At 31.4% G+C, this 26,888-nt stretch overlaps 1 protein-coding gene across 1 annotated transcript; it reads left to right on the top strand.

The window, feature by feature from the left end:
- The first annotated feature begins 10,899 nt into the window (after nucleotides 1-10,899).
- On the top strand, nucleotides 10,900-14,945 carry LOC115973426 (eukaryotic translation initiation factor 3 subunit B-like). The gene is made up of 9 exons (XM_031093693.1): nucleotides 10,900-10,968; nucleotides 11,053-11,184; nucleotides 11,819-11,944; nucleotides 12,032-12,097; nucleotides 12,182-12,306; nucleotides 12,402-12,600; nucleotides 12,730-13,259; nucleotides 13,530-13,632; nucleotides 14,466-14,945. The coding sequence occupies exons 1-9, from the start codon at nucleotides 10,900-10,902 to the stop codon at nucleotides 14,739-14,741; spliced, it is 1,626 nt and encodes a 541-aa protein (XP_030949553.1). The 3' UTR covers nucleotides 14,742-14,945.
- Nucleotides 14,946-26,888: the final 11,943 nt, after the last annotated feature.

The following is a 26,888-nucleotide window of genomic DNA, read 5'->3' as shown; positions in this document are numbered from 1 at the left end:
AAACTCAAACAATGCTTTGAAACTACTCTATCTTAGTTGCTTAGCATTATTATATTCTATTATATGTCCAATATTCTTCTAATCTGTTATCAAGAAAAAAAAATATTAAAATGAATCTTTTATGTTAGTCATACTACAAATGACAAATTTTCTAATACTCTTCTAATCTTTTATAAAGAAAAAAAAAAATTTAATTAAAGACTTGGCATAATGATTCTTGGCATAAAGACTTGGCATTTCAACCACATTTTAAACATTAGAAAAATGGATTTCCAAGTATTTATGCAAATTTAATCCCAACGTCTAAGGGATTGGCATAATGATTCTTAAAGATTTATGATATTTCTGATATCTTCGATATCTTTGTAAATAATTAAAGAAGTATATATTTTTCTAATTGATAAGAAGTCATTGGCATGGCATAGGATTTTAGTGATATAGTATAAGCCTACTTATGATGTAATTATATGTGTGTGTATATATATATTTATATATATATAGTTGATGAGAAAGTAGATTACCTATTGCGGTATAACCCATTCCTCCTCTTCCAGAGGTGGGTCATGATGATATTCTAGCACGTGATGTTGCATAGCAATAAAATTTCCTTCAAATGTACAGCCATTATAGTAGCACCCTCTTACTTGTGCATTGTAGTATTGTCTCACGGTATCAATGACTTCAACACCTCGGATATGTCCCTGGCAGATAGGACACTTGCCAACAATCCAATTACTAGACTCCGGTGTTCGCTCGTCTAAGTACTCCAGTGTCCTTAGACTATCATTCCAACGAACAAAACTATAGTAATCTTTTGCCCCACTATTAGAGAGGAATTGTGTGGCACAGTTTTTTCTTCCTTTGGTATTGGGGTAGGCACAAACGAAGGTCCTACAAGCTGGAATTGGGAATTTGTTTCCATCTTGTCTCCTCCAGCAATCCAACCTAACTGCATTGTGAGGAATGTCGGCACACAAAAAACAAGTCCTATCTCTGTCCGCAGCATCAATTTCCATGGCTGTGCAAAAGTTTTTTGGGAGGTTCTCTCAAAAGATGAAATAGTGGGTGGTAACTATGGATGATATATGATCTGCTATTGCTAAATCCTAGATGCTAACCACTTTATATATAGTCCAATGCTAACTTATTTGTGCTATGTTCACGTGTTCACAATTTTGTTTTTTTGTTTAATGTAAAACTCATTGAAATGAAAATGATCCAATTTGCGTTGCAGCCAAGTAATTGGATTATACTCACACCCCGAGCATTTCCACATTTTCATAGTGTTTGGTACAATGGAAAATGCAAGTCAACGGAAAGCATGTTCTATGGTCTATGAAAAATAAGACTAATAAGGCAAAAACAATTTTCAAAATTACTTTTATATTTTTATAATTCAATAATTACATTAATGGGGGAAGAAAAACTATATGACTCTTGGCAATGTTTTTTGAAACATTGCGTAACATATCATCACAATAAATAAAGGCAAAATATTATATTGGTTTTTGAAGTGTACTAGGTGAGCACTTTTGATCTCTAAAGTTTTAAATGCATACTATTAGTCTCAGAACTTTTAAAAACAAGTGCTATTGGTCCTTCTGCAATTATGTTAACTATCGTTAGTTTATATGTCTATGTGACTAATTGAACAATGGTACGACATTTTTCAAGTGGGGTGGCACTATCATACCCGGATTCTCACTGCATTAAACGACAAGTTGCCATGGCTTGGGAATTTTTTGGCTTGGTGACATGTATTTTTTCTAAAAATAAACAACTATGTGACATGTGTATAACACTAGAGTGAGGTGTGTGAGAGTGAATATTTTGACCTATATTTATTTTAAAGACTTGCCACCAACCATTGGAATTCTAATGGTGTGATTGATCATCTAAGTTTAATCAATTTTATTTTCTAAATTAACTATGAAATTCCTAGGGCTCCTAAGTTAAAATAAAAAATATATATAAAAATGTTTCGAATCAGAAATTATTGATTCGAAAGTTTAGTTACGTGTGGGAAAAATGTTAATGTTAGGCACCCTACAACGCCTATCCAAAAGGATAGTACCTCATTTCAAATTTAATTTTAAAAAATCACCTTTGAATATTAACTAAACATTTGCATTTTTGGGAACTAAAAAGATATGCGTGTACATGTGAAATGGGATGAAACAAAGGTGAAGGCATGTAATCTACCCTTTAAATTAATATTAACTAAACATTTGCATTTTTGGGAACTAAAAAGATATGCATGTACATGTGAAATGGGATGAAACAATGGCGAAGGCATGTAATCTATCCTAGGATAAATGACATTTGAAAAGACATGTATAATCTATTTTAGGATGATATGACATGATTAGTCTAAAGCAAGAATGCAAGAAAATATATCTCACCCTTTTAAATTAACAAAGCCAAATAAATCACATTTATTCTATGTCAAAACAAATAAAGTAAGACATTAGTTTAAAAATGGGTCGGGATTTATATTTGGCTTTTCTTAGGGAACCTATGGACTTAATGAATTTATTAAGCCATGGGCAAAGCATCATATTTTAAAACACCCAAAATATGATTCTCATCAGTTTTTAATCTAGAAAAATTCCTTAAAATATTTTTGTAAAAATCTCATGAGTTTTTGAATTAGAAAAATTTCCTAGAAAGGATTTAACAAAAATATCACGAAATTTTAGTTTGAAAAAAATTTCTAAAAGGAATATGGGTTAAAATTGTCATGAGTTTTGATTTTTAGAAAATTATCTAGAAAGGAAATGATGAAAATCTATTATTTTGGAAAGTTCCCTAAACGAGGAAGGATAAAAATCTTTATGAATTTTGATTTGAAAAGTTGAAAAAGAATGAAATCCCCATGAATTTTATTTATTTTAAAAGTCTATAAAACATTGAAATCCCCTTTTTTTGGGAAAAAAGTTTTTTTTTTTTGAAAACCATCATTCTTAAAGCAAACATTTTTGAAAACTTATTTGAAAAGGATGCTATTTTGCCAACCCATTTGCTCTGGGAGCATGTATCTTTGACATTAACTATGGAGTTAATGCATAAATCCATACATAGCAAAAAGGAGACCAACAAGATATAAATGACATAATCCAAGATACATAATAAAAGAAGGATAATTTGCAAATTGCACCTATAAAGTTTGGAGGTGATTAGATTTTACACCCTGAAATTTAGGGTGTTTAAATTTTACACCCTAATGTTTCAAAATTTGGATTTTATCCCCTAAAGTTTGTGAATGTCTGGATTTTATACCCCAAAATTATGAAATTTTAGGGTGTAAAATCCAAACACTTCTAAAATATAGGAGCTAAAATCCAAATTTTGAAACGTCATGATGTAAAATCCAAACACCATAAAAAGTTAGGGGGTAAAATCCAGATTTTGAAACTTCAGGGTATAAAATCCAATCATCCCTAAACTTTAAGAATGTAATTTGCAATTTACCCTATATATATTAAATAAAAAATAAATAAAAAAATCTTCTTCAAACTGGCAAGAAACTTAATTCAGCTAATTGTCTTTACCATGCTACTATACCCAAAAAACGCAATGCTAAACTTATGGCACATTTGGTAGGCCGTTATAGGTATTGTAATGTAATAATTATTCCACATTTCATCTTCATATTTGATTTATGCTTTTGCTTTGCACTTTTTTTTTTAATAACTTTTTATTTGTTCTAATCAATAATCAACATACAATAGCTATATTGTTATTTTAATCTTCTAAAGCTTCTAAAGTGATATTCTTGGTATAATTAATCTATAACATTCATAGACTGGTTAATGTTAATCTATTGTAATGGAAACTATAGTTAGGGTTGGTTCAAGCATATAGGCAAGTGAGGCAATGGCTTAAGGCCTCCAAATAAAAAATGCCCCCCACTTTTAACTAATATAATACACTATATTTATCTACATATTTTAATTAAGGTTGCATTATGCATAACCCCAGGAAAAAATATAAAGTCCTTTTATTGGCCAATAGAATGCATTGTGTAATAAAAATGTTTCGCTAAATCCCAAAACATAGAAGATTAAGAAGGGAAAGAGAAAAAAATTAGTCAAAAAACTCCTAACAAAATTAAAATCTAAATTAATAGGAATCAAAGTCATTAAATCATCTCCTGAAATCTAGAATACAAATTCATTAATAAATCTAACATTTATCTCATAAGATATGCCAAAATAGAGACTATAAATCTTTAATAACAAAAAGACAGAAAATCTCTCTCTCTCTCTCTCTCTCTCTCTCTCTCTCTCTCTCTCTCTCTCTATATATATATATATATATATATATCTTTAATTCTTGAAGAAATTATATCCCAATTTTTTTTCCTCAATGCTCACCTCAGTGTTCTTCATCCTATTCTTTTTCCTTTTAAGCTTTCTTCGCAACAGCTACTTGTGGTAGCTTTCTTGGTGTGTGGGTAGTGGATTGCTTCAATCTTTTAGAAGGTAACCTCTCTCTCTCTCTCTCTCTCTCTCTCATTGAGTTCTTTTTTCTTTTCCTTTTTCTTTTTCTTTTTAATTCAAATTCATCCAAAAATATTTTTAAAATATTATCTTGTTTAAAGAAAATATATATACAACAATATATCAAAGGAAGATTATATGCATTTATATACAAAAATGTATGAGTAGTTACAAGTATTGTTTTAATGGTACTGTGGGTGTTCATGAAATTTTTTAGGGTTTTGGGTTAATTTACTGACATAATCAGTATCAAAACTAAGGGAGTCAATCTCGTACCGAATGCTGTATCAATTTGACCAATGGAACGATATATTTTGGTACCAATCAATATCGGTGTACCGTTTCGGATTTACCACTATTTTCTATATATATTATAATAAAAATAAAAATTTACCATAAAACATTACCTCAATTCAAAACAAATTATTCATGATTTTAGACTTTAAACTTTAGCATACTAAGAAAATAAATAAATAATAATAATAAGAAGAAGAAGTTAACGCAAGTAAGTTACCATTTTGCCCTTACAAAAATTCAAAAATTACAAAATTGAAATAAAAAATAATAATAAAAAAAGTTTATTTCGGTACTGACCAAAGCGCCCAAAATCAACCAGTATTTAAACCATTACGAAATGTTGACATTTCAGTACTAGTACACGTACCAATATAGTACATACCGGCCGGTACGGTATGGTATCGACCACCTTGATAAAAACTTCTTCTAGCTGTCCAAAATGAAAATCTATATATATAATAGGTGAAACTGAGAGAAACTCAAATTAAAATTCTAAATTAAAATTTCAATTTTGCACCATGTGTTCTAAATTATTTATTCTTAAAAAGTTTCATTTCTTAATTTTAGAATTAGATATAAGACCACGTCATAAATATTCATCAAAATGAGTTATTAAGTACAAAAATCAAAGAGTCTAAAATAAATGAATCATTAAAAAAAAAAAAGTGATTCACAATAATAAATAAATAAACATGGACAATTTATATTTTATACCTAATAATATCCTTACAAAATTTTTTAAAGAGTCAACAAAATATAAAAATGACTATCAATAGTATTTAAATTATATATATATATATATATATATGAATTATATTATGCATCTTATTATATATTTTTAAGTGTATCCATGAATATACATGAGATTACGAACTAGTTAGTATAAATGGTCATCTCATTAAAGCAAATTCTCTCTCTTTATCTCCTTTTTTCATATTTAACTCTCTTTCTTCTTAATTTTCATTTGTTCATATCAATTAATTAGCAAATAGATCTTAATCATGGAAAAACAAAGGTTTTGGATTAAATAATATCGTGGAGAATATCTATGAGGTTAAGGAATTTTATAACTAAAATGGTTCAACCATTTACTCATCACATGTATTAATTTTGAATAATGTGTGTGTGTATATATATATATATATATATATATATAATATTTTAATTATTTATATAGAAATTGCATACGCATACATGTATTTTATGTGTTTAAAAGTGTTCACTAACTATTTGGTTAAATAACAATAGAAAAGTAACATTTAATTGAAGATGAACTTGCAAAAAAAAGAACATCAACATAATTGTGGGGGCCGATTAATTAATAATTATTAAAACTGAGCTAAATGGGCCTGTGGCCCATCTAAGGACGTAAAACTGTTCGAGAAGGCCCATATAAGGTTATAAGGGGAATCAAATGAAAAGAGGAGTATATATCACATAAGATGGGTCCAGTATTCGTCCGAGGACAAAATCCTTCTCGGCAATATGCGTCCGAGAACGACTTGAACGCCATATTATTACAAATACACTTCAGAGCTACATTACCACTAAAGGTGGGACATGGGACTAAGGGTAAGAAAGAAAAGATAAATAAATATCTTGAACAACTGCTACCTCCGCATTAATTGCCTCTCAACCAACTCTCTAGCCGCATTAATATGGAAACGATGCCTGAATAGTGATGAAACAGCCTTACAACGATGAAGCAGTCTTACAGATGTTGGTTGAAGGTTCTAGGGAGTGTTGGATGGGACAGGAAGGGATCTCCAGAATCTAACTTACACATGTGTGGTGAAGATGACACCAAGAGGGCAGTATATAACATGGAAGAATGCATTGAGAGAAAAAGATCGGAACTTCTAAACAAGTGACGTCTAGAGGAAAATCTTATGAAATAAAGAACTTAGCTTGTTTCAATGAGAAATTGATTGTAATATTTGTGTTAATCCATCTAAAAACGTGAAGTTTAATCATTTTTCTTTTGAAATTAATCTAGTTCTTTTATATCCACGCTCTGTAAATTTATTGTTTGGGTTTTTAGCGTTCGAACCCAATACGAGTTTGGGATCATTACAAATTGAGTCTTTACAATAGTCATTATCTAATTTAGTTCAAATGTAAAGTTCTATTAAGTAGAGAAATACAATCATTTGATATAATACCATTATTTCTTATGAAATTTATGTAAAGAAAAAACATTAGTTGAGATCTAAACACTAATATTTACAAATAAAAAAAATCCATGCAAATTAAAGGATAGGCCAACCGATAGTATTATTAATAACAAGATTCTCCTGCTTTGGTTTCACTTTTCTGTTGTCCAAAAATACCCTCTCACACCATATTAAATCTTAAAAGAATAGGGTCAACTAAGTAAATCAATTTTGAATTTTTTTTAAAAAAATCAGGAAATAGAATTCTAATCTTAATTGGTAAAGTTATTGATGGTTGAATAAGAAATCTGTGGCTCAATTCTTGCCTACACTAAAAACCAATTAGTGTTATAATTTGATGATTAAGAGCTATCATTAGTAGCAGATATCATAGGTTGAAACTCTTTATAAATAAATAATAATAATAATAATAATAATAAAAGCTTTGGACTTCTATTTTTATCTACTAATAGTTCCATAACCACAAAAGACTTTTCCCACTCAAGAACGATTTTTGCACCCAAAAAAGAAAAAGAAAAAAAAAAAAAACACCTCAAGCAAGAATTTTTTTCTTTAAAGAAAAATTTCCCTGCAACTTTTATTTGCCCAACCCACTTTTGAGTCTTTATTAAAAAAAAATCCCACATTTCAGTCCTTCGCCTTTTTTTTTTTTTTTTTTGGGAGAAAATTTAGCAAATGCCCTAAAGATATTGACTTATGAAATATTTTTAGAAACTTTACGGGAAAAGAATAATGCAATTGAATTTTTTTGTTAGCTTTTTATATTTCCCACAAAAGTGATATCAAAACTTTCCAAAAATAGTTGTTGGGATGTTTTGCAACAAGGGCAAAAAATGCAAGAATGACCCAAATTTCCTTTTGGGTTCTTTAGAAGTGATTATTTATGGAGAGCCAAACCCAAAATTCCAATAATTAGTGAATAGAGATTAATGGTGCATTACAAGAGAAATCAAAATGTCAATAACTACCACCGCACACCCTTAGTGCATTGGTCACTCTACAAGTATAAGTGCTTGTGGGGTGTGGGGGGGTAAGGGTTACGATTCAAGTCTCTAGGAGGGAGCTTCACACACATATACACTTAGATTAGGTTAGAGTAAAAATTCTATTTTGTATAAAAAAAAAATGCCAATAACTAAAAATGCATAAAAATGTTTAGAAACAATAAGTTCGAAAATTCAACCCACAAATAGCAAGAAGAGAAAATTGAGAGAAGTTGTGAGGAAGAGATGAAAGATTTCCTTGTACCAATATTTCCACCCCAAACTTCAGATTTTTTGAATGTTTGGCTCCATGGGTAAAACATGGCTAGCTCCTTTTGAATCTAATTGAGGTCTTTTGTATTGATTTTGGGGTGCTCTAAGTGACTAGTTTTTGGTTAATAGAAAAGGCTTTGAACCCCAGGATTTCAATAAAAAAGGATATGGTAAGATTTACTTTATTTGGGTAAGAGAGTTTACTTGCTTTTTGCATAATTTGGGAAATGAAGTGGCCTAAATTCATAGGCTAATATTTCCTAGACATGGTAGGTCCTTGGAGGCCACATTTGATTGCTTCAATAGACAAGGCTAGCCACTTAGGCCAATTATGTGTTTTAGGTCCCCCCAAAAAAAAGGTAAAGCAAAAAAGTTGGATCACAGACAACAGGTGCATAAAAGCTCTTTTGGGGTGGAAATTTCAAGTACAAGACCTCTTCCATGAGTTTGAGGTGCTACTAGTATCCCTTGCTCACTTGGTAGTACACATAGGTTGGGCTTATGCAAAATGTTCGTATGAAACCGACCCATACCCTCCAAACCACATTTCCTCAATTTCCCCAATATGTCGTAAAAATGGGTATCAACAATGGTCTATTAATGCTATTCATAGGTCGGTTCGAGTCGGGTGTATATCCAATCCATAACCAACTCAATCAAATCAGGTGGAGAATTTCCAAACCCATAGTCAACCTTTAAGGATATTTGGTTGGTCAATTCAAATTACTATTGGGTGGTGGTTGGTTTTGGGTAAAGACAAAAACCATCGAAATCTACCGAAAAGTAGCGAGATCTTGTCAAATCTGGCAAGATCTTACAAGATCTGGTGAGATCTAGCTAAATCTGGTGAGATCTTGCCAGATCTAGTAGAGATCTTGTCGAATTTGGAGAGATTTTCACCAAATTAGGTAGAGAACTCACCAAATCTAGTGTATATCCACCAGATTTAGTTGCATTGGTCGCCAAAATTTGTAGCATTTAGCTGGAAAAAGTTGCCAAAAAAAAAATCTTGAAAAATTGTGGGAATTAATGTATTTCTATTGGGTTTGGTTTCACAAGTTTTAGAGGAGGAGACCCGTAACTGACCCACTGATGTTGGGTTTTTGAAGGTCGAGACTTGTGTTTGTGTCTGACCGCCTCTAGCAATCAGATTGGGTGGCGATGGGTTGGCGAAGGTTGGGTTGGTGGGTCGAGTGGGCGAGACACCCTAGGTCTAATAATAAATGCACTAAAGGCACTCATTAATCGAACCCTTTTTTTTTTTTAAGAAAAATTGTCCCTTCAACTTTTAATAGCCCAATCCACTTTTGAGTCTTCATCTCAATATAAAAAAAAAAAAATATATATATATATATATATATAAATTCTCAAACAAAAATAATTAAATATGTGCATGATATACTCAAACCCCCCTCCCCCACATTTAAAAAAATAAATTTTGACCATTGTGAATCCTTGGCACGATGGTCACTCCATAAGTATAAATGCTTATGAGATGTGGGAGGCAAAAGCTGGAGTTCAAGTCTTTAAGAGGGAGTTTTACACACATATACACTTAGATTAGGTTAAATAGAATTTCTATCTTATCTTATATTTAAAAAAAAAAAAAAATTAACATTAAATTAGAAAAATAAAAGCTCTAAGCACGAGCGTAGCTCATGCAAAAAAGAATTAAATGTGTTCATAATATGCTTTCATGAATCATGACATGCTCTCTTTTCCCCCACTTTTATTTAAGATAAGATTTAAAAAAAAAAAAAAATTGAAAGGCGCTAAGAAGTCAAGTAGGGAACTAGGGATTTTTTCTTTTATAAATTATAATAGAAAGAAAGAATTAGGGATAGGTTTCATTCCTAAGAAGATTTATCTAGACAAAGATCATTTACGAAGAACAAGGTAAAAGCGAAATTGCAAAAAAACAGATTACTCTACAGAACGATTTCAATTCTCAATTCGCTGGTGTTGTGTTTTGCACATATATGTAGATTTTCAGATGCATTATAAAGATGCTGTATGTGGATTTCAAGTCTACAATGTTTTTAATATCAGTTAGAGTTTAATAATTTTTTGTGAAGCCAATGAACTTTTTATTATGTGTTTTGGAAAGTTTTTAGTTTTACTTGTGTGATAATCTTAATTAGAAACTTAATCACTTTCATCCCGGGATCAATCACTTTGTGAATCAAGTATTCGAAATTTAAGCGTGATGACATGTGATTTCGAAATTGTGAAATTTCACTTTATCTGATGATGTGAGATCTCTAAAAATGTTTTGTGATTTGATATGTGGTGAGTCTGGTGACTAATTAATCCTAGCCAACAGTATAACCAATTCCATATTGTTCCCCCTTTTTGACAGAGTTAAACTTAAACAGGATCATCATGGAAGTTCCTACAGACTCTAGTTCATCCTCTTTTGGGGTAATTTTCTCAATATTCCCTAATATTGTTTTATATTTTTTGAAATCCAAATTTATATCTGATGATGTAAATGCATGAGACAGTTTAAAAGTACTCATTCCTATCGGAATTATGTATTTTTGGAGCTTAATCTTTTAGGAATTTTTGTGTAACATGGATTGATTGTCATTGATTTGCATAGTTGGATCAACATCTTTGTGTTAGTATGTCTTGCGTCGTTTATTTGAGAAAAATGTGAAAATTGTAGAAATGGCTCGTATTCTAAGCTTGATAGATTGTGTGGATGGTATAGACTTGTCCATTCCCCATCATAATTACGTACTTCCTCTCTATTTCTCACATACAAATTGACACACAAGATGGTGCTTTATGTGGTTAGTTACACATGTGAGTATTGTATAGGTACATCTTCAAAATTGGCTTACTGACAAAAGAGTTCGAGATCAGTTTCTTATTCACCGTTTTGGGGAGCTTGAGGTTTATTGGAACATTGGTACAGGACAGTTGAAGCCCGAGCTTTTTGACTATCGTATGGTAAGTTTTATACATAATCCAAGGGAGAACACTCTTACCTCCCTATTACTCTTGCTTTCAAGTTGCAGACTCTAGCTATTGACCTGCATCCTCTCTTTTTTTCTTTTTCTTTTTTGTCGTATATTATTTGCAGTAGTGAACATTGATGCATCATGATTAAATTATTAGACATTAAGGGAGTTTCTAATAGTAGATGCACTATCTTGAAAAAAAAAAAAAAAACTAGCATGTATGCCTTGTTATCCCATTCTCATCCTCATCCTCATGCTTGATGTTAAGATTACAGTTTCAAATTTTGTGATGCAACTAGAGAGAAGGAATTATCTGATAATGAGTATATGCAGATTGAGAAATTTTATCACGGATGGTCCTCTTCCACACTAAATATAAATAATTACTTAGATAAACAAGTAATATAATAAGATAAGGAATACAAGCAAAGAATCTTGTTATTTGCAGATTTATGGTGAAAAGCAACTGAAGTTTCTATAGGAACCAAATGTCTTTTCATTTTTAATTAATTTGGAGTAGTTTTATTCCTTTTTCATTCCTTGTTATTCCAATTAAATTTTCTCCTGAAGGGAAATGAAAACATACAAATAACAATCGATAAAATTTGTCCTTTCCATTGCAGGTTTATCCAGAATCTGTTATGTGGTCTCCTTCTGGGACTTACTTGGCCACCACTTTCAAGAAGGGATCTATTATTTGGGGAGGCACCACCTTCTTTAGCCCATTAATGTTTTACGATCACAAAATGGTTTTCTTCTTGAGCTTTATTTTCATATTTGTCCTATAAAATTGTACTTGCCTTCTGTAATGATTTGACATTGATCAAGTATTGCAGGTTAAGCTGATTGATATCTCACCTGGGGAGAAATATTTGGTTAGCTACAGCAAGTATGAAATAAATGTGAGTTTGTATATTCTCTTATTTTTTTGGTTGTATGTTAGTAGAATGAATTATAAGCTAATTCTAATGTGAACTCATTATTAGGGAGCTGTGCTTAAAATCTTTGATATTGAAACTGGAGAAGTAAAGATGGTTATCGATAGAAGTAATTTCGAGCACGCAATTGGGGGGATCGAAGCCATATCTCAAGTATCCTGGCCTGTTTTCAGGTTTTAATTTAGTTAACTTCTTGTTTTAAAAAAATGATGTTCTTAAGCATTGTTTATTAGCTTCGGTCTTCACAAATTATAGGCATCTTTTGTAGATGGAGTGGTAGAAATGATGACAGGTACTTCGCCAGAATCGGAAAAAATGCAATATACATATATGAAACCAAGACCTTCGGCCTCATTGACAATGAACCCTTAAAGGCTGAAAATGTAATGGATTTTTGTTGGTCACCTACCGATCCTATAATAACTCTATTTGTTCCTACAGATGATGATGAGGTGCAGCCTGCCATGGTGCGTATTTAAAACTCCTCCCCCAACAAATTCATATTTTTGGAAAGCTTAAATAATGCCTTAACAAATTCTATACACACACAAACACACATTATATTTTCATTTTTCTTTTTGTTCTTTCTATTTTAGGTGAGTCTGATACAGGTTCCCAGTAAAGAGGAGTTAAGGAGGAAAAATCTCGATGGTGTTAGAGATTGCAAAATGTTTTGGCAAAGCAATGGGGAATACCTTGCTGTTATGTTTAACCAGTTCAATGAAACAAGGAGTACCACTTACCAACGGTTTGTGATCTTTGGTATCAAAGATCCAGGTATCCCCATTGAGGACTTCGAACTTGAGAATAACAATGATATGATTATTGCATTTGCTTGGGAGCCAAAAGGCCAAAGATTTGCAGTCATCCATGCTTTGGGTGAAAGGCGAAATGTGAGTTTTTACTCGGTTTTGAAAGCTCACAATAGGCTCCAATTTTCAAAGCTTGTGACTCTGGAAGTTGAGCAAGCAGGATCTCTTCACTGGTCACCTGTTGGGCGTTTCATTGTAGTAGCAGCAATGAAGGGTTGTGGTGGAAACTTGATATTTTATGATGCTGCTGCTCTTGGAACCTTAGCCACTGAGCATTTTGCGGCTGCAAACATTGAGTGGTCTCCTACTGGAGGGTAAGTGATGCATACTTCAATAGCATCATATTGTATATTGTTTTTTTTTTTTTTTAAATAGTTAGCAATCTGGCAACATTTATTCTGGTTTTGAACACATCCTAATCATTTACCATTATAGTTCCTTTTGTTGGATACATTATCCATCTTTATTTTTGAGAAAGTTGGGGTCAGTTATATTCTTGTTTGCTAAAATTGACTTCTATCAGTTGGTAGTTTGCTGAAATATAATTTATTTTACTTGTATAATTATGTCAACCCTTTCCGCAGGTATGTTGCAGCTATATCTGATGAAATGGATGTCGGGCGAGTCATGATTTGGTCCTTCTTTGGGGTGCTACTGTGTCAAATTCCAAGGAGGAAACTTAAACAGGTATAACTAGTGCACGTTTGGATTGCACTGAAACTGAAAAGGAAAGCAACGTGCGTCTGCATTTTTGTGTGGGCTCCGTGCATTGTTCACGGGACTTGCAAGTACTTTTTTCAGAAAAAAACAACTTTAAAATTAGGTTCCACGGCACTATTCACACATTTAAAAATTATTTTGCTATGGTGTTTTCAGTTTTTAACAATAAACGGTATCCAAACAAACCCTTAGTGATATCGTGTGAATGGAACAAAATTAAAAAAAAGAAAGAAAAAAAGAAAGAAGAGGATATTTCAGTAAAAGTACAAGGTACAAACAGTTATCTGCCTATTTAAACTCTTCCATTGTTTGAGGTCATGAGATTCTTGATACCATATTGTTTTAAAATTTATTTGAGGTTTAACCCTTATTAAGCTTGGTGTCTGTCTACTTAACACCCCTTGTTCATTTTTGTTTGATCATTAAGATACACGTTTTTTTTTGGAGGGATGGGGTTGGAATTTAGTTAGCAGGTCTATCAAGGATATGATATGGATTGAACCTATTATTCATATCCAACATTAAATATCATAAAAGGGAAATAGCTGGTTAATTTGTTTGACTAAGAATCTTCACTCTTTGCCATATGTGAGCCTTCCCTAACAGCATCATAGCATGAAGCTCATGAAAGTAATATGTGCAGGGCTTTTTAGTATTAGCATATGCTTATAGTTTTTGAACATAGCTTTGTGAGTCTATGTGCTTGACAATATAAAATGCCATAACTGGAGGTCCCTTCAAAATTTTTAACAAATGTCTAATTATATTTGGTAGTTCATCTTTCTCATGTTACTTTGCAGTTTTGTTGGCGTCCAAGGTCCTCTTCCTCCTTTAGTATGGATGAAATGCAAGACGTGCTAGAGGCTGTGAACAACCTTGTTGGCGGCCTTGCTAACCTTAATAACGAGGACGAAGATGTTTTCACATTATCTATGGAGCAGTGTCAAACATGGGAAGCACCAGAGGGCTGGGATAGATGCTGGACAGAGATTTCACGTATGATGAATAAAAATCGGAATGCAGCAGTGGGGGAGCTTGAGACGAAGGAAGTGAGTCAAGTGACATTGGATGGATAGACATTGGTTGAAAACTGATGTACAGATACGCAATATGACCGTTTTCTTTTAAGTTTTTGACCAAAGTGGTGATAGTGATCGCAATATAGCATGCGTGTAGTGTGTGTTTGAGATAGATATACAAGCTCCCCCTCCTAAACATCCAATTGGGGCCTTGATACTACAGTTTTTAGTTTGTACTCTGGGCTATGGAGTTGTTAGTGTGATAGTGTTTACTATTTGGTAAAGAACTTGGTTGGGAGAAAGGCTCTGCTTTTGTTTTGTTGTTGTTGTTGTTGTTTTTTTTTTTTTTACAGAAAAAGAAAAAAAGAAAAAAAAAGTAACAGAAATTGACAAAAGATCCCTCACACTGATGTAGCAGTGTAGTACTATAATAGTCTAAATTCTATCATCTTAAAAGGAGCCGCAGAGCTAATGCTCCGTTTGTTTCAGATTTTCCCCCCTTTGAAAAGTGCTTGTTCTATTTATTTCATTGGATATATGTTATCTATCTATATCATATTATATTTAAAGGTTGCTTAACATTTATTGTTGCTATACTTCTGTTAAACCACATCAGCGGCCATATTCAGTGGCGACGCCACCTTATGGCTAGGGTGGTCCCAGGACCACCCTGACTTGGAAAATTTTTTTTTTTAATATAATAATTTAAAATTTTATATTTATTTACCTTTAAAAAAAAATTTAGAAACACCCTGAATTTTTTTATGTCAATAAAATTAAATTTTAGTTCATAATTTGAGCAACTTAACAATATATTGGAGTCTTTCAACTGATGATGGCAGAACAGGTCTGATAGGTTCGCAGTGGACAAAGGTGTAATGCCTCTGGGCTACGCCTACACTTTGTTTTGGTCCTTTCCCTGGACACTTGTTTTAATGGTTTACTGTTCCCCCATTTCCAATGAAAAAAAAAAAGAAAAAAAGAAATATGTGCTTAATGCCCAGTCTTTTACTTGTATTCTATTTCGTTTCAATAAAGTTTTCTATTGTTTTGAGTTCATAAAAAAAAATATATATATATATATATATATATATTGGAGTCTTTCAAGCAAAAATGAAAAACTCAAAAAAAAAAAATTTGAACTAAAATCTAAAAAAAAAAAAAAAATTATAATAAAACTACTACAGGTTGGGCAGTGGCTTGATTTCTTCAACACACTGCCCAATACAACACAATTTTCAACATTTTATTATTTTTTATTATAGTATTATTTTTTCTCACCAGACATATATTACTTACTTCTCATTTTTAATTATTTTTTCTTATTTATATTTAACCACACACGTCTTCTGTCTTCTTGATTTTTACACTTCATACTTTTAAATTTTATCACATCTTCATCTACACTTTTACATCTACATTTTGCCTTCCTCCTTGTTCGTCTGTGTCTTCTACCAATACCAATGCGGCATTGCCTCTTCTCAAGTTTTGAGTTTAAATTTCTCAATACGATTTTTTTTTTTAGCTGTACAAGTACCTTTGTTCATTTCATTTCTTTTCATTTTTTTTTTCTTTTCCTTTTGAGGTTTTTTGGTTTACAGAATGCAAATTTGTTCTGGTTTTAAGAACAATTTTTTTTTTTTTTAAGCACAAACTTCATGCCAGCCGAATTTTGAATTTCAGCTGGTATTTACTGAAACACCTGAAATAGACCAGAATGACCCGAAATTTTTTCCGAAGTGGAATAGGGTGGGTTACTGTTTCAGTTTGTTTACCGGCACGGTATTTTCTGGCCAAAACGGAATGAAATTAATAACATTGAATCAAACCTAATTACCTAAAGGCTAAAAAAAAAAAAAAAAAATAAGATTGTGTAATTTATACTTCCTAAGAAACACCCTAAACAAAATTCCTGGAGTCGCCACTGGCCATATTATCCACTTACTTCTAACATTTTCTCTCTCAATTTTAAGTATTTTTCTCCTTATTAATTTATCATCTATTCATCTTATAATTACTCTTTCTCCAACATTTTCCCCACTTTTAACCTTTTATTTCCCCTGTTGAGCAAAAAACTTTTTATTTTCCCACTACTCTATACCTTAACCTTACAATTCCTTCATCCCTTCATATTCCTTTTATTTTGACTCTTCTCCTCATTTTTTTTTTACTATAAATAATTTCTTTTCTCTCTTCCATTCTATCTATATTTTACCTACACAAACAGGTGAATACTCTCTCCTCTCTTGTTTCTTTTGGTGAATTTTTAATTCTTTGTTGCACATCTAATTTTGGTTGAAGAATTTTTTTTGTTGAACTTTACTTTGGGTTGATGCATTTGGTTATATTTTAATTTGGTTATATAATGTTATTCTACTATATAGCATAGCTTGGATAATTTGTTGTTTACAATTATACATTTTCTTTTAAATATTCTTCTACTAACCTTATTTTATATAATTTTTCTATTTCTCTCACATTCTCTCCTAGAATATGTGATTACTCTCTCTCTCTCTCTCTCTCTCTATATATATATATATATTTATTCCTTCTTGCAACTCTACTTTCGATACTTTGGATCGATGCATTTTGGTGGTATGTTTTGTGAGTTTCTCATCACATATAATTTTGGTTTGAGTTAATTCTTAGATATGTTGGAAGTGAGAATTTGACAATTTTATTTACTTGAATTTAAGTAAAATATTATATGTTTAATTTTTAAAAATAAAAAATGAGAAAAAATATAAATTATTTAATGATATGGAGGATGTGGCTGAATTTAAAGGGTGAATAAGATAAGATGAGAAGCAAAAAAGAAAAAAGAAGAAGATATAATAAACACCAAGTTATCCAAATCAAGTTATGTAATAGAAATATTATATTCTTATCTACTATTTTTTTTTTAAATAGTAGATAAGAATATAATATTTATGTTTATTTAAATAAATAAATAAATAAAAAACGTACAGATGATAGATCGGAAGAAAAAAAAAGTCTCAATCGCAATCTCAAATTTTGTTTTTTTCTAAGACGATATTTATGTTTATATTTACTTTTAGAATTCAAGGTTCTAAAATAAGTTTTTCAAATAGAAGAAAATACTTGAGTTGGTGTATAAAATTTAGACATAGCAAAATGGGTTGGCATTCACTGACCCAACGCGAACCAGAAGGAAAATACCCAACTTGAACCCGAAATTTTTGTCCCAAAGAAAATATAGGTTGACATGTGACCTGACTCTCTTTTTTTTCTTTTTCTTTTTTGCGGGTTAACCCGTGACTTTACCTGCTAACCCTTGACCAAACCCTTTTTTTTTTAAAAAAAAATTGGACTACACGCCTGACTAGGTGCTAGATACATAGAGGCACAAAGCACTGCATTGCCTAGCCAGTGGTCACGCCTCCATTTATTTTCTTAAAAAAATAGATAAAACTAAAAGTTAGAAACCAAAAGGAAAAAAAATACAAAAGGCAAAAGCATTAAAATCCAAATTTTTTTTTTTTTTTTTGAGAAACAAATACACACAAGGAAGAGGGAAAGAAATTCTAATATAAGGGCACACCACATTACTATTTCACACACAAGGGAGAGGGAAAAGAGTTCTACCACATACACACACAAAAATCCAAAACTCATTTGATTTGACTATTTCACACTTTAAAAAAAAAAGATTTGACTATTTCACTCACATTACTAGACTCTAGTATAGTAGTAGTAGAGTTAAATCGAAATAATACATGCTAACAAATTTATATATAGATAAAAGGTAACATTTATTATTACTACACTCATATTAAGCCACATCAGCAGCCATATCATCCATCTGTTTCCAACTCTCTCTCTCTCTCTCTCTCTCTCTCTCTCTCATTTTTAACTCTTATTCTTCATATTAATCCCCAAATTATTTTTACTCTTTTTCTAACCTCCCCCCCCCCCTTTACCTTTTCATCTCCTTACTACTATGTACCTTAATATCACTCTTTCTCTATCTCTCTATCTTCCCTTTTTTTTTTCTTATTCTTGTCCTTTTACAATAACTAGTAGCAAAGTAGAACACATCATCCCAATTAATTTCCCCACCTATTTCAATACTTCTTTCTTTCTATTTTATTGTTGACCAACTACTCTCTCTCTCTCTCTCTCTCTGTGGAGATCACCAACAAGCCATAAGTGTTGTTTCCTCTGCCGTCTACATATAGTATGGCCACCACTACAAGCCACTGTGATAGAGGGATCTCCTTTGCTGCAAAGTTGTGAAAAATTGATCTCCTCCACTGCAAAATGAACATTTCTCTAATCCTACATTGTGAATCTTTCTATATTGTCATCTTCATGTTCTTCTTTTTTTTTTTTTTTTTAGGTCAGGGTGTTCAAGTTTATTTTTAGGGGGGTCAAAAAAAAGTTATCTATATATATAGTTACAAGTAGAGGGGGAGAGGGCCGACTGAGGCCGTCTGGGTGCGGAAGCATAAATAAAAGGTTATAGTTGTGAAGGTGACTTCAGACCATTTCAGGGTTTTAGGTACTTGAACTTTGGATCTAACGTCTGTGGTTTGGATGAGAGTAGTTTCTCCCATCTTTCTCTTGTCTATGGCTTGGATAGACATGTTTGTTCTGATGCACTTATAATACACTCTGTATATAAGGGCTAACTGTCTGGTTCCATGTAACATGAGAGTTCCATGGGTCTTGATGTTGAGGGTGAGGACCTTCATAATGTGAGGGTCATCAAGTGCTACAGTGAAATTGGGGAAACAGTCAAAATGGACTGGTCCACCACTAAGAATGGGAGGCTCAGCCTACCACCAAAAGAGATTGCAATAAACAAAGACTGAGAATAAATAATAGATGAAGAAAGTAATGAATGGGAATGGAAGTGTTATAAGAAAATAGATGTAAAACAAAATATAATTTGTAGGAGATAACATAATCAAAATAATGTATAACCACAAAATAATGTTCTGAAATCATAGTTATCCATTTTTGAAAATATACAGTAATTTACATATATATATATATATATATATATCATATAAAAAAAATTCACCTCAATTCAGGGGGTTCTTTTGAACCCCCTTCCATCAACGTAACGCCACCCTTGAAGTACATTAACCAATATGTTAAATTCAATCACTGGTATCCAATCACTATTCACTATTGAGATTAAATTCTATAAGAATGTGGTGTAAAACCTATGTTTTATCCCTCCAATCTCAACATGTCACATCATCTTATCACATATTTAAGAATAAGCACAACCACACCCAATTAATTCTAATACCCATATATATATATAAATATATATATATAAATCTAACCAAATTAGGAATTTATTAAGATTTTATTAGGTGGGATAAGATGTATTGAATTTTAAATAAAATATTGATGTGACAATATTTTACTAGATGGTGTAAAACATGAGTTTTACACTCCATCCTTACCAAATTCAGACTCTTCACTCTTATCGATCTCTTTCATTTATTTAGTTATGAGCATTCACATCAATCTTTGTAAAATAGAATAAGTCCCATGGTTTGCCCAACCAGCCCCAAAACCTCCCACATTGGTCTATGTATTATCAAATTAGGTACATCAATAGGTAAAAAAATAATTACAATTGAAATATGTAATTTTTAGGTGATTGTCTCAGCAAGTTGTTTCAAATAATAATCATAGTATACGAAAGCTTATAATTAGTTAAGAATCTTATAATTTAGTGATATTTAATGCTTTTCTTTAGAAGAACTAAAATTTGAATCTCCATCTCTCATTGTTGTAACTATTGAATTAAAATACTTAATTAATTATAATCTTAAATAATCTTAAAATCCGAAGAGATCCTATCATGCGAGCATAAGCAAAAGGAGGATTCCAAAGACTAGTGTGCTAGTTACGCATAAGATTCTAAATTCCAATAGATGACACATGAAAACTCTATATATATTTTAAAATCTTGATAAAGTTATGAAAACTTCACTTTTTATTTCTTAATGTTGGAAGAGACTTGAATTTTGGTTCTTCAAGTTGCAAGATTCTCTTCATATTTACTTGAAAGTTCTCTTTCTCGTTTTCTCTTTTTTTAATAGAAGTGAAATTCATCGTATTGCGCAGTTGAAACTTTTTAAGTATTCTAAAATGTGAATATGATTTGATACAGGTCTCTTCATGTCTAGGTGTCACCCATCCATCCGAATGAAGGGGAACACAAGTGTGAGACAACTTCTACATCTAAAAAAAAGGATTCTTCTTTGAATTATTGTCATCCTTAAATATTTTCTTAAATATGATTCTAGTCCAAATATGTGAGCCACATGAGCTTAACGTGTGTATTTTATCACAACCCAAAACGATAAAATACGTGAAACCAGCCAGCATTTGACACAAAGCACTTCCATGAGTAATCTAGCTAAGTTCTAACTCCAAACGTTCGGCATCAAATCAAACACATGCATAAATCTCACTGGTTTGCTTCTTGGTTCCACATATAAATTAGTCCAAGGGACCCGCCCTTGAATTCTTATGGGAGGGTTGGAATAGAAAAATTCTAGCATAAGCAAAAAAAAAAAAAAAAAAAGTCAACTCAACTAGTATAAAAAAATATTAATTATTTTGTATATGTAACATTACTCTTTAGAATAATAAGATTTGAAACACCATATTTTTCATAATTTTGTTTTAAATATAATTTATTGTGATTAATACATGATAAAAGTATTATTGACATTAGACTCAAATAAAAAGACTAATTTCTCTTAGAAACAATCATATTAGCTGTTATGAAAAAAATTGAGAAAAATATTTTTATCCTTAATTTAGAAGAATGATGTTGAAAATACTATAATTTTAACTAAGTAAGATAATGTGTTATCAATTACAGAAAAGTAATTCAATTATTTATTTATTAATTATTAAAATGGCATTAATTAATAATTATATTCATTATCACATAAATTCATATATAAGTCTTTTATAATAAAAAATTTAATAACTTAGCATCTTCCAGATTAGAAATGGTTTCGAGACTGACTACTGACCAGTTTATTTGCTTGGCACACATTTACTCCCACCTTATCACCTAAACCCAATGGAATCGGCTTACTTGCCACTTGTCGAGTACTACTAAGGAGTATCAATATAATCACCTTTTGTTGTTTTCAAGAATGAGTTGGAAATGGATCTTAATTAGTGGCCCACGTATGCACTCAATTTTCTTGCCGAACAAAGTTGAAGATGGAAGTTATGCCTAACTTGATGCTGAAGTATTGGAATATATAGCATAGTACGCTATAATGGGGTCGACATGCTAAAGTGAACCAATGAAGAATGTCAACCTCAATTCCTCAATACGTACAATCTCATTTCTCAAACACATGTTTTTATTGTTGTTGTGCTTTTTTTTCCCCTTATCTTTCTGTGTTGAAAAGCATAGCATAATTTATGTTCCCAACTCCGAATAGTCCCTGCCTAAAGTTAAATAGTTGTATGCTTGTATCCCTTTTACACTAGGAAAGATACCACTTCAATTTTTTAAGGGGGAAAAAAGAATGAGGATACCACTTCCATTTTCTGTTCCTTTTTTTCTTTTTTGCATGTTATATGGTATTATGCTCAATTCGAATTTTCTATTCCCATAGGCCCAAGTCCAGTAGATAGAGTGTCACTATGATCACGCTCAAGTGAAAAACGTCAACTTAGGTCGTCCCTCTATATACCCTTTTTTTTTTCCATCAAAAAATATATTACCATTGTGTGATTTTTTTTTTTTTTTTTTTTTTTTTTTTTTTTTTTTTTTGGGTTTGCATTTCATAGTTTAGGCAATAGCGGTTTTTAGATGCTATTCTCAAGCAGGAAATATTCGTGATGTGTTTGGAATACATGTCTAATTTTATCTAAAATGAAGAGACTGATTTTTGCTTATGGAAGCATTGAATTATTATAATAGAAAATTATACGGGTTCAGTGGTGGTCTTTTCACACCTCTCATGATCAATATAAGTGTTAGAACCATATTATGATTGTCATGGAATCATAATTAAGTATGTATACGGAACTTCTAGTCCATATTATGTTAGCCACGTATACTACCTGTACACATACAAATATTCATTTAGAAAAAAACAGTGAGTAATTTGTAGATATTTGACATACAATCACTTATGGGAAATGGAAGAAACTGTAGATATCTCTTTCTTTTCTTTTCTTTTCTTTTTCTTTTCTTTTTTATAACAGAAATATTGTAGATATCTCTGTCATTCTACTTTCATTATGGGAAATGGAAGAAATTGCATAAACATGAAGCCGCTATGTTAGGTTACGAAAATAGTTGTCTTATAATTAGTGTGTTTTTTATTTAACTTATTTTGGTGACATCAAAATATGCAGGGTTATATTATATATATGTATAGTTGGCTCTTTTTTATGCTATCACATAAATTTTTGGATGTCAACATTTTTCACATCATTATTATAATTAAAAAAAAAAAAAAACTTGGTTGTGGTAATTTGTCAATCAAAACCAATTAGAACTTACTATTTTATTAGAATAAATAACCCAACATTAAAAAAAAAAATTATTGAATTTTTTTTTTTTGGGTCAAAATCTTATTTCATACATATACATTGCATCAAATAAAGCAACAGGTCTCTACACAATTTCTAATTAACCTACGTTTTGCATTTAATTATGTAGATTATTTCATTCTAATTCTTTGATTTAGTTTGTTATTTGTTGATATATATATATATATATATATATGTATGTATGTATGTATGTATGTATGTTTGTTTGTTGTATGCATGCATGCATGCATTATTTATAAATATGTTTTGATAAATTTCCCATGCATTGCATATGTTGACTGTTTTATTAGCATAAATCAAATGGTAACAAACATGTTTTAAGTGAAATTAAGATCATGTTTGGTAGAGTTGTTAAACAACTAATTTTTAGTTTTTAAATAATATTACATACATTTTTACACACTTTTTTACACACTTTTTCACCTACACATATTTTAAAAAACCACAAACGATATTACTTAAACTATTCTATCAAACGGACCTTAATTTTTTTTTTTTTTTTCCTAATGTGCACTTGAAATAAATAGAAAAAATGAAAAAACCCCGTCAATATATTTGGAAAATTGAAGTGATTGTTCAGAAAGTGAGAATCCTGTATTGGGCTGTATGCACTTTCCCCTTTTTTCTTTTTTTACCAAAGGATGCTGCGCACCTTAAAAAGCATGAGTCATCTATAGCCCTGTTTTGGGAAGAAACATTCTTTTATCTTTTGCCAATTTGATAAAAAGTTTAATACAATAATTAATTTTTGAATCTAATACAATTATTACTTGATATAATAGTTAAAATTTTTCTTTTTCTCTATAATTCCATAATTACAATGGAAGTGGCGGTATTCGAACCTTAGATATTTTTGTTGAAAATAAATACTAGAAGTGCTGGCTGAACTACAACATTATTGACGTAATTACAATTTTTCATGTCAGTCGAAAGCTTTAATTAATCTCACCAAATTGATAAGCATTATTATTAAGCTCAAATGAACTCCACCAATTATACCAATGAACTGGTAATATGACGTCTAGACCAATTTGAGTATTTAATTAGATTGTTTAAGCATATGACTCAATTAAATCCAATCAAGTCCAATAGGTTTTTTTATAACCTAATCGAATTGAAAAGATTTTTTAGAACCATTTTAATGTTTTAGTGTACTTCGAATTACTTATTTGCCTAACTTTTAAAATTCTATTCTAAATTAAGAAGATATTCGAATTTTGGTATTTTAGAAAAAAAAAATTACTATATTAAAAAAAGAACTAAAGGAATATTATATCTTCAATGATTTATATAGGGTCTTGATCTACAGTTCAAGCCCAAAACGTATGGGATATTGGCCCAATGAGCCCAATACAATAAATTTGTAGTGAGTGGGTCGAAGAACTAGGCCCTAATGAGTTGAACAACAACTAGTACTGAATTGAATGACAATCAAACACAAAATAAAAGATTTTGATATCAATAGACTTTCAGTCTGAGGAGGTCACACTTATATATATTGATCGCAATTAAATACAAAGACAATTTAGATTGCTACAGTCTTGTTTCTCTATTTTTCTGATATTTTTCTCATGTAGGGTCTCTCACATTATATAGCTCTCTGTGGAACATCTTAACTCTACACTTGTTGATCATCTGAGCCTCAATTTGAGTACCTATCCCATCAGACACCCTTTCTAGCTTTCTGTGAGTTGTGGTAGCCAAGGTAACACTGTTCAGAGGTCTTCCCTACATAAATGCGGCCAGAAAAGTAACTGTAATACATTTAATACAGTGGCAACAGCTTTTCCTTAAATATTTTTGGACTTCCTTCCTTCTTGTATGTTCATGAAACATGTTCCTATCATTATAGCTTCTTGGAGGGTCATTCTAATTGCTGAAATACATATTTGAGCTGCACATGCCACATCTGAGGAGTAATTCTTCCTTGTACTACCTTCCATTCGTTCCTTACTCATAAGACTTTATTAGGACCCTAAATGACTATTTGCCCCTCCTCGGACCATTCAGCATCCTCGGACAAAAGCCCAAGGCGCAACATATTATTCTGGGCCTTTATCCCTACAATTTATTTTCAAAATTTTCTCTCTCTTAATTTAAATGAATTTTTTAATGAAGAAGACTTTAAATTATTTTCTTTTCAACTTTTTTTATTTTTTGTAAATAAATTGACTTTCTTAAAATATGTTTTGGACTTCTTTTATAATAGAGCTCTCTTTTATTTATTTATTTTTATATTTTTAGATAAAAAGTAGACTCTTTTACTATTGTGATATTTACCATTTTTTAAAAGGAAAATGTCATTTTGGTCACTACATTTTAGGGTTATTGTCAATTTGGTCCTTACATGCATTTTGGTAGCAGTTAATTTAGTCCCAAAATAGTATTTTCATTTAAGTTCCCTAGTTTCTTTTTTCATAATATTTTTCTGTAAATGAATTGACTTTTTTTAATATATGTCCCCGACTTTTTTTTTTTTGAGAGTTCTACTTTGTTTCTTAATTGAATCTACAATTCATTCAACGGCCCAATAATCTAAAACCTACATCATGTCAAGTTCCAATATGGGTTTAATAGCTTGGTTTCAAATAGTTAAATTGGTAAAGTATATTGTCATCAAATAAGGGACCAACCCTATGTTCGAATTCCGTCTATACCAAACACCAATTAGTGTTTTGGCCAGTGATAAAAAGAATTATCATGTATACATGCAAGTTATATTTTAGAATAACTCAAATGCTTTATGACCTAAATCCTAATAGTACATTTGGGTGTCATGCTTGTTAAGTATAAAAAATGACATCTTTAACACCAAAACATAAAAAGGGAAAAATGGCAAAACAGATTAGCAATGAAAGAAAAGGTGTGTATGTGGAAAAACCCTATGAATATAGATTAAAAAAATAAATAAATAAATAAAAAACCACGGTAGGATGAAGGATGGGATATCCTTATCCCTTAAAGACTATGCAATATTAAGAAAAATTGAGGACTACACGGTGTTTCTTCCCCCAAAATCCTTACACTTTTCTACTCTCTTTCTCTACCCAAATTTCTCCTTGTTGTTTTCTCTTTTCTTAACAACATTCTCCTCTTATAGTACGAGGAATGATGCTCGCTGTACAAGGATAGGTGTATCACTCTCATTGCTCCTTACAAACTCTAATATAGCTACCACTATTACCATTCCGCAACTGGAAGAGAGAGAAAAACTATATCTTTCAAAGTGGTGGGTTGAAGGGCGGTTTTGTACTATCATGAAGGACAAGCAAAGAGAAGGAGAAGGAAAATGTGAGGCCTAAGGACGTTACATGTGTCCTTGGTGGTGGTCCCAACTTATACTAACCAATGAGAGATGTCCTACATCATCTGATCAACAGGGGTTGGATTCTCTCTCATGATAATGCTTGGTGTCCATGCTAGATTGCACATTTCTCTTCATTCAATGGCATTCACACTATTGGTACGAGCCAAAGGCATAGCTTCCCTAACCAAAGTCTCGTGCTTTTATAACTCAAAGTTGTCCACATGGAGGGTCAAGTTGTAGCCACCAGCTTCTATAACTCATTGAAGTCGGTATGCTCATTTCCACCAGCTTTTGTACTATACATCATGAAGCGGACG

Source organism: Quercus lobata, chromosome 2 (genome assembly GCF_001633185.2).
Source record: "Quercus lobata isolate SW786 chromosome 2, ValleyOak3.0 Primary Assembly, whole genome shotgun sequence".
In the NCBI taxonomy this organism is placed as follows: Eukaryota; Viridiplantae; Streptophyta; class Magnoliopsida; order Fagales; family Fagaceae; genus Quercus; species Quercus lobata.
Note: the sequence above shows the minus strand (reverse complement) of the source record. Positions and strands in the feature narration are given on the sequence as shown.

Excerpts from the sequence above, each read along its gene's own strand:
- LOC115973426 (XM_031093693.1), top strand. The coding sequence starts at position 10,900 with ATGGCTCGTATTCTAAGCTTGATAGATTGTGTGGATGGTATAGACTTG. Across the intron at positions 11,185-11,818 it reads AGCTTTTTGACTATCGTATG|GTTTATCCAGAATCTGTTAT; the intron begins GTAAGTTTTATA and ends TTTCCATTGCAG. Across the intron at positions 13,260-13,529 it reads GAGTGGTCTCCTACTGGAGG|GTATGTTGCAGCTATATCTG; the intron begins GTAAGTGATGCA and ends CCCTTTCCGCAG.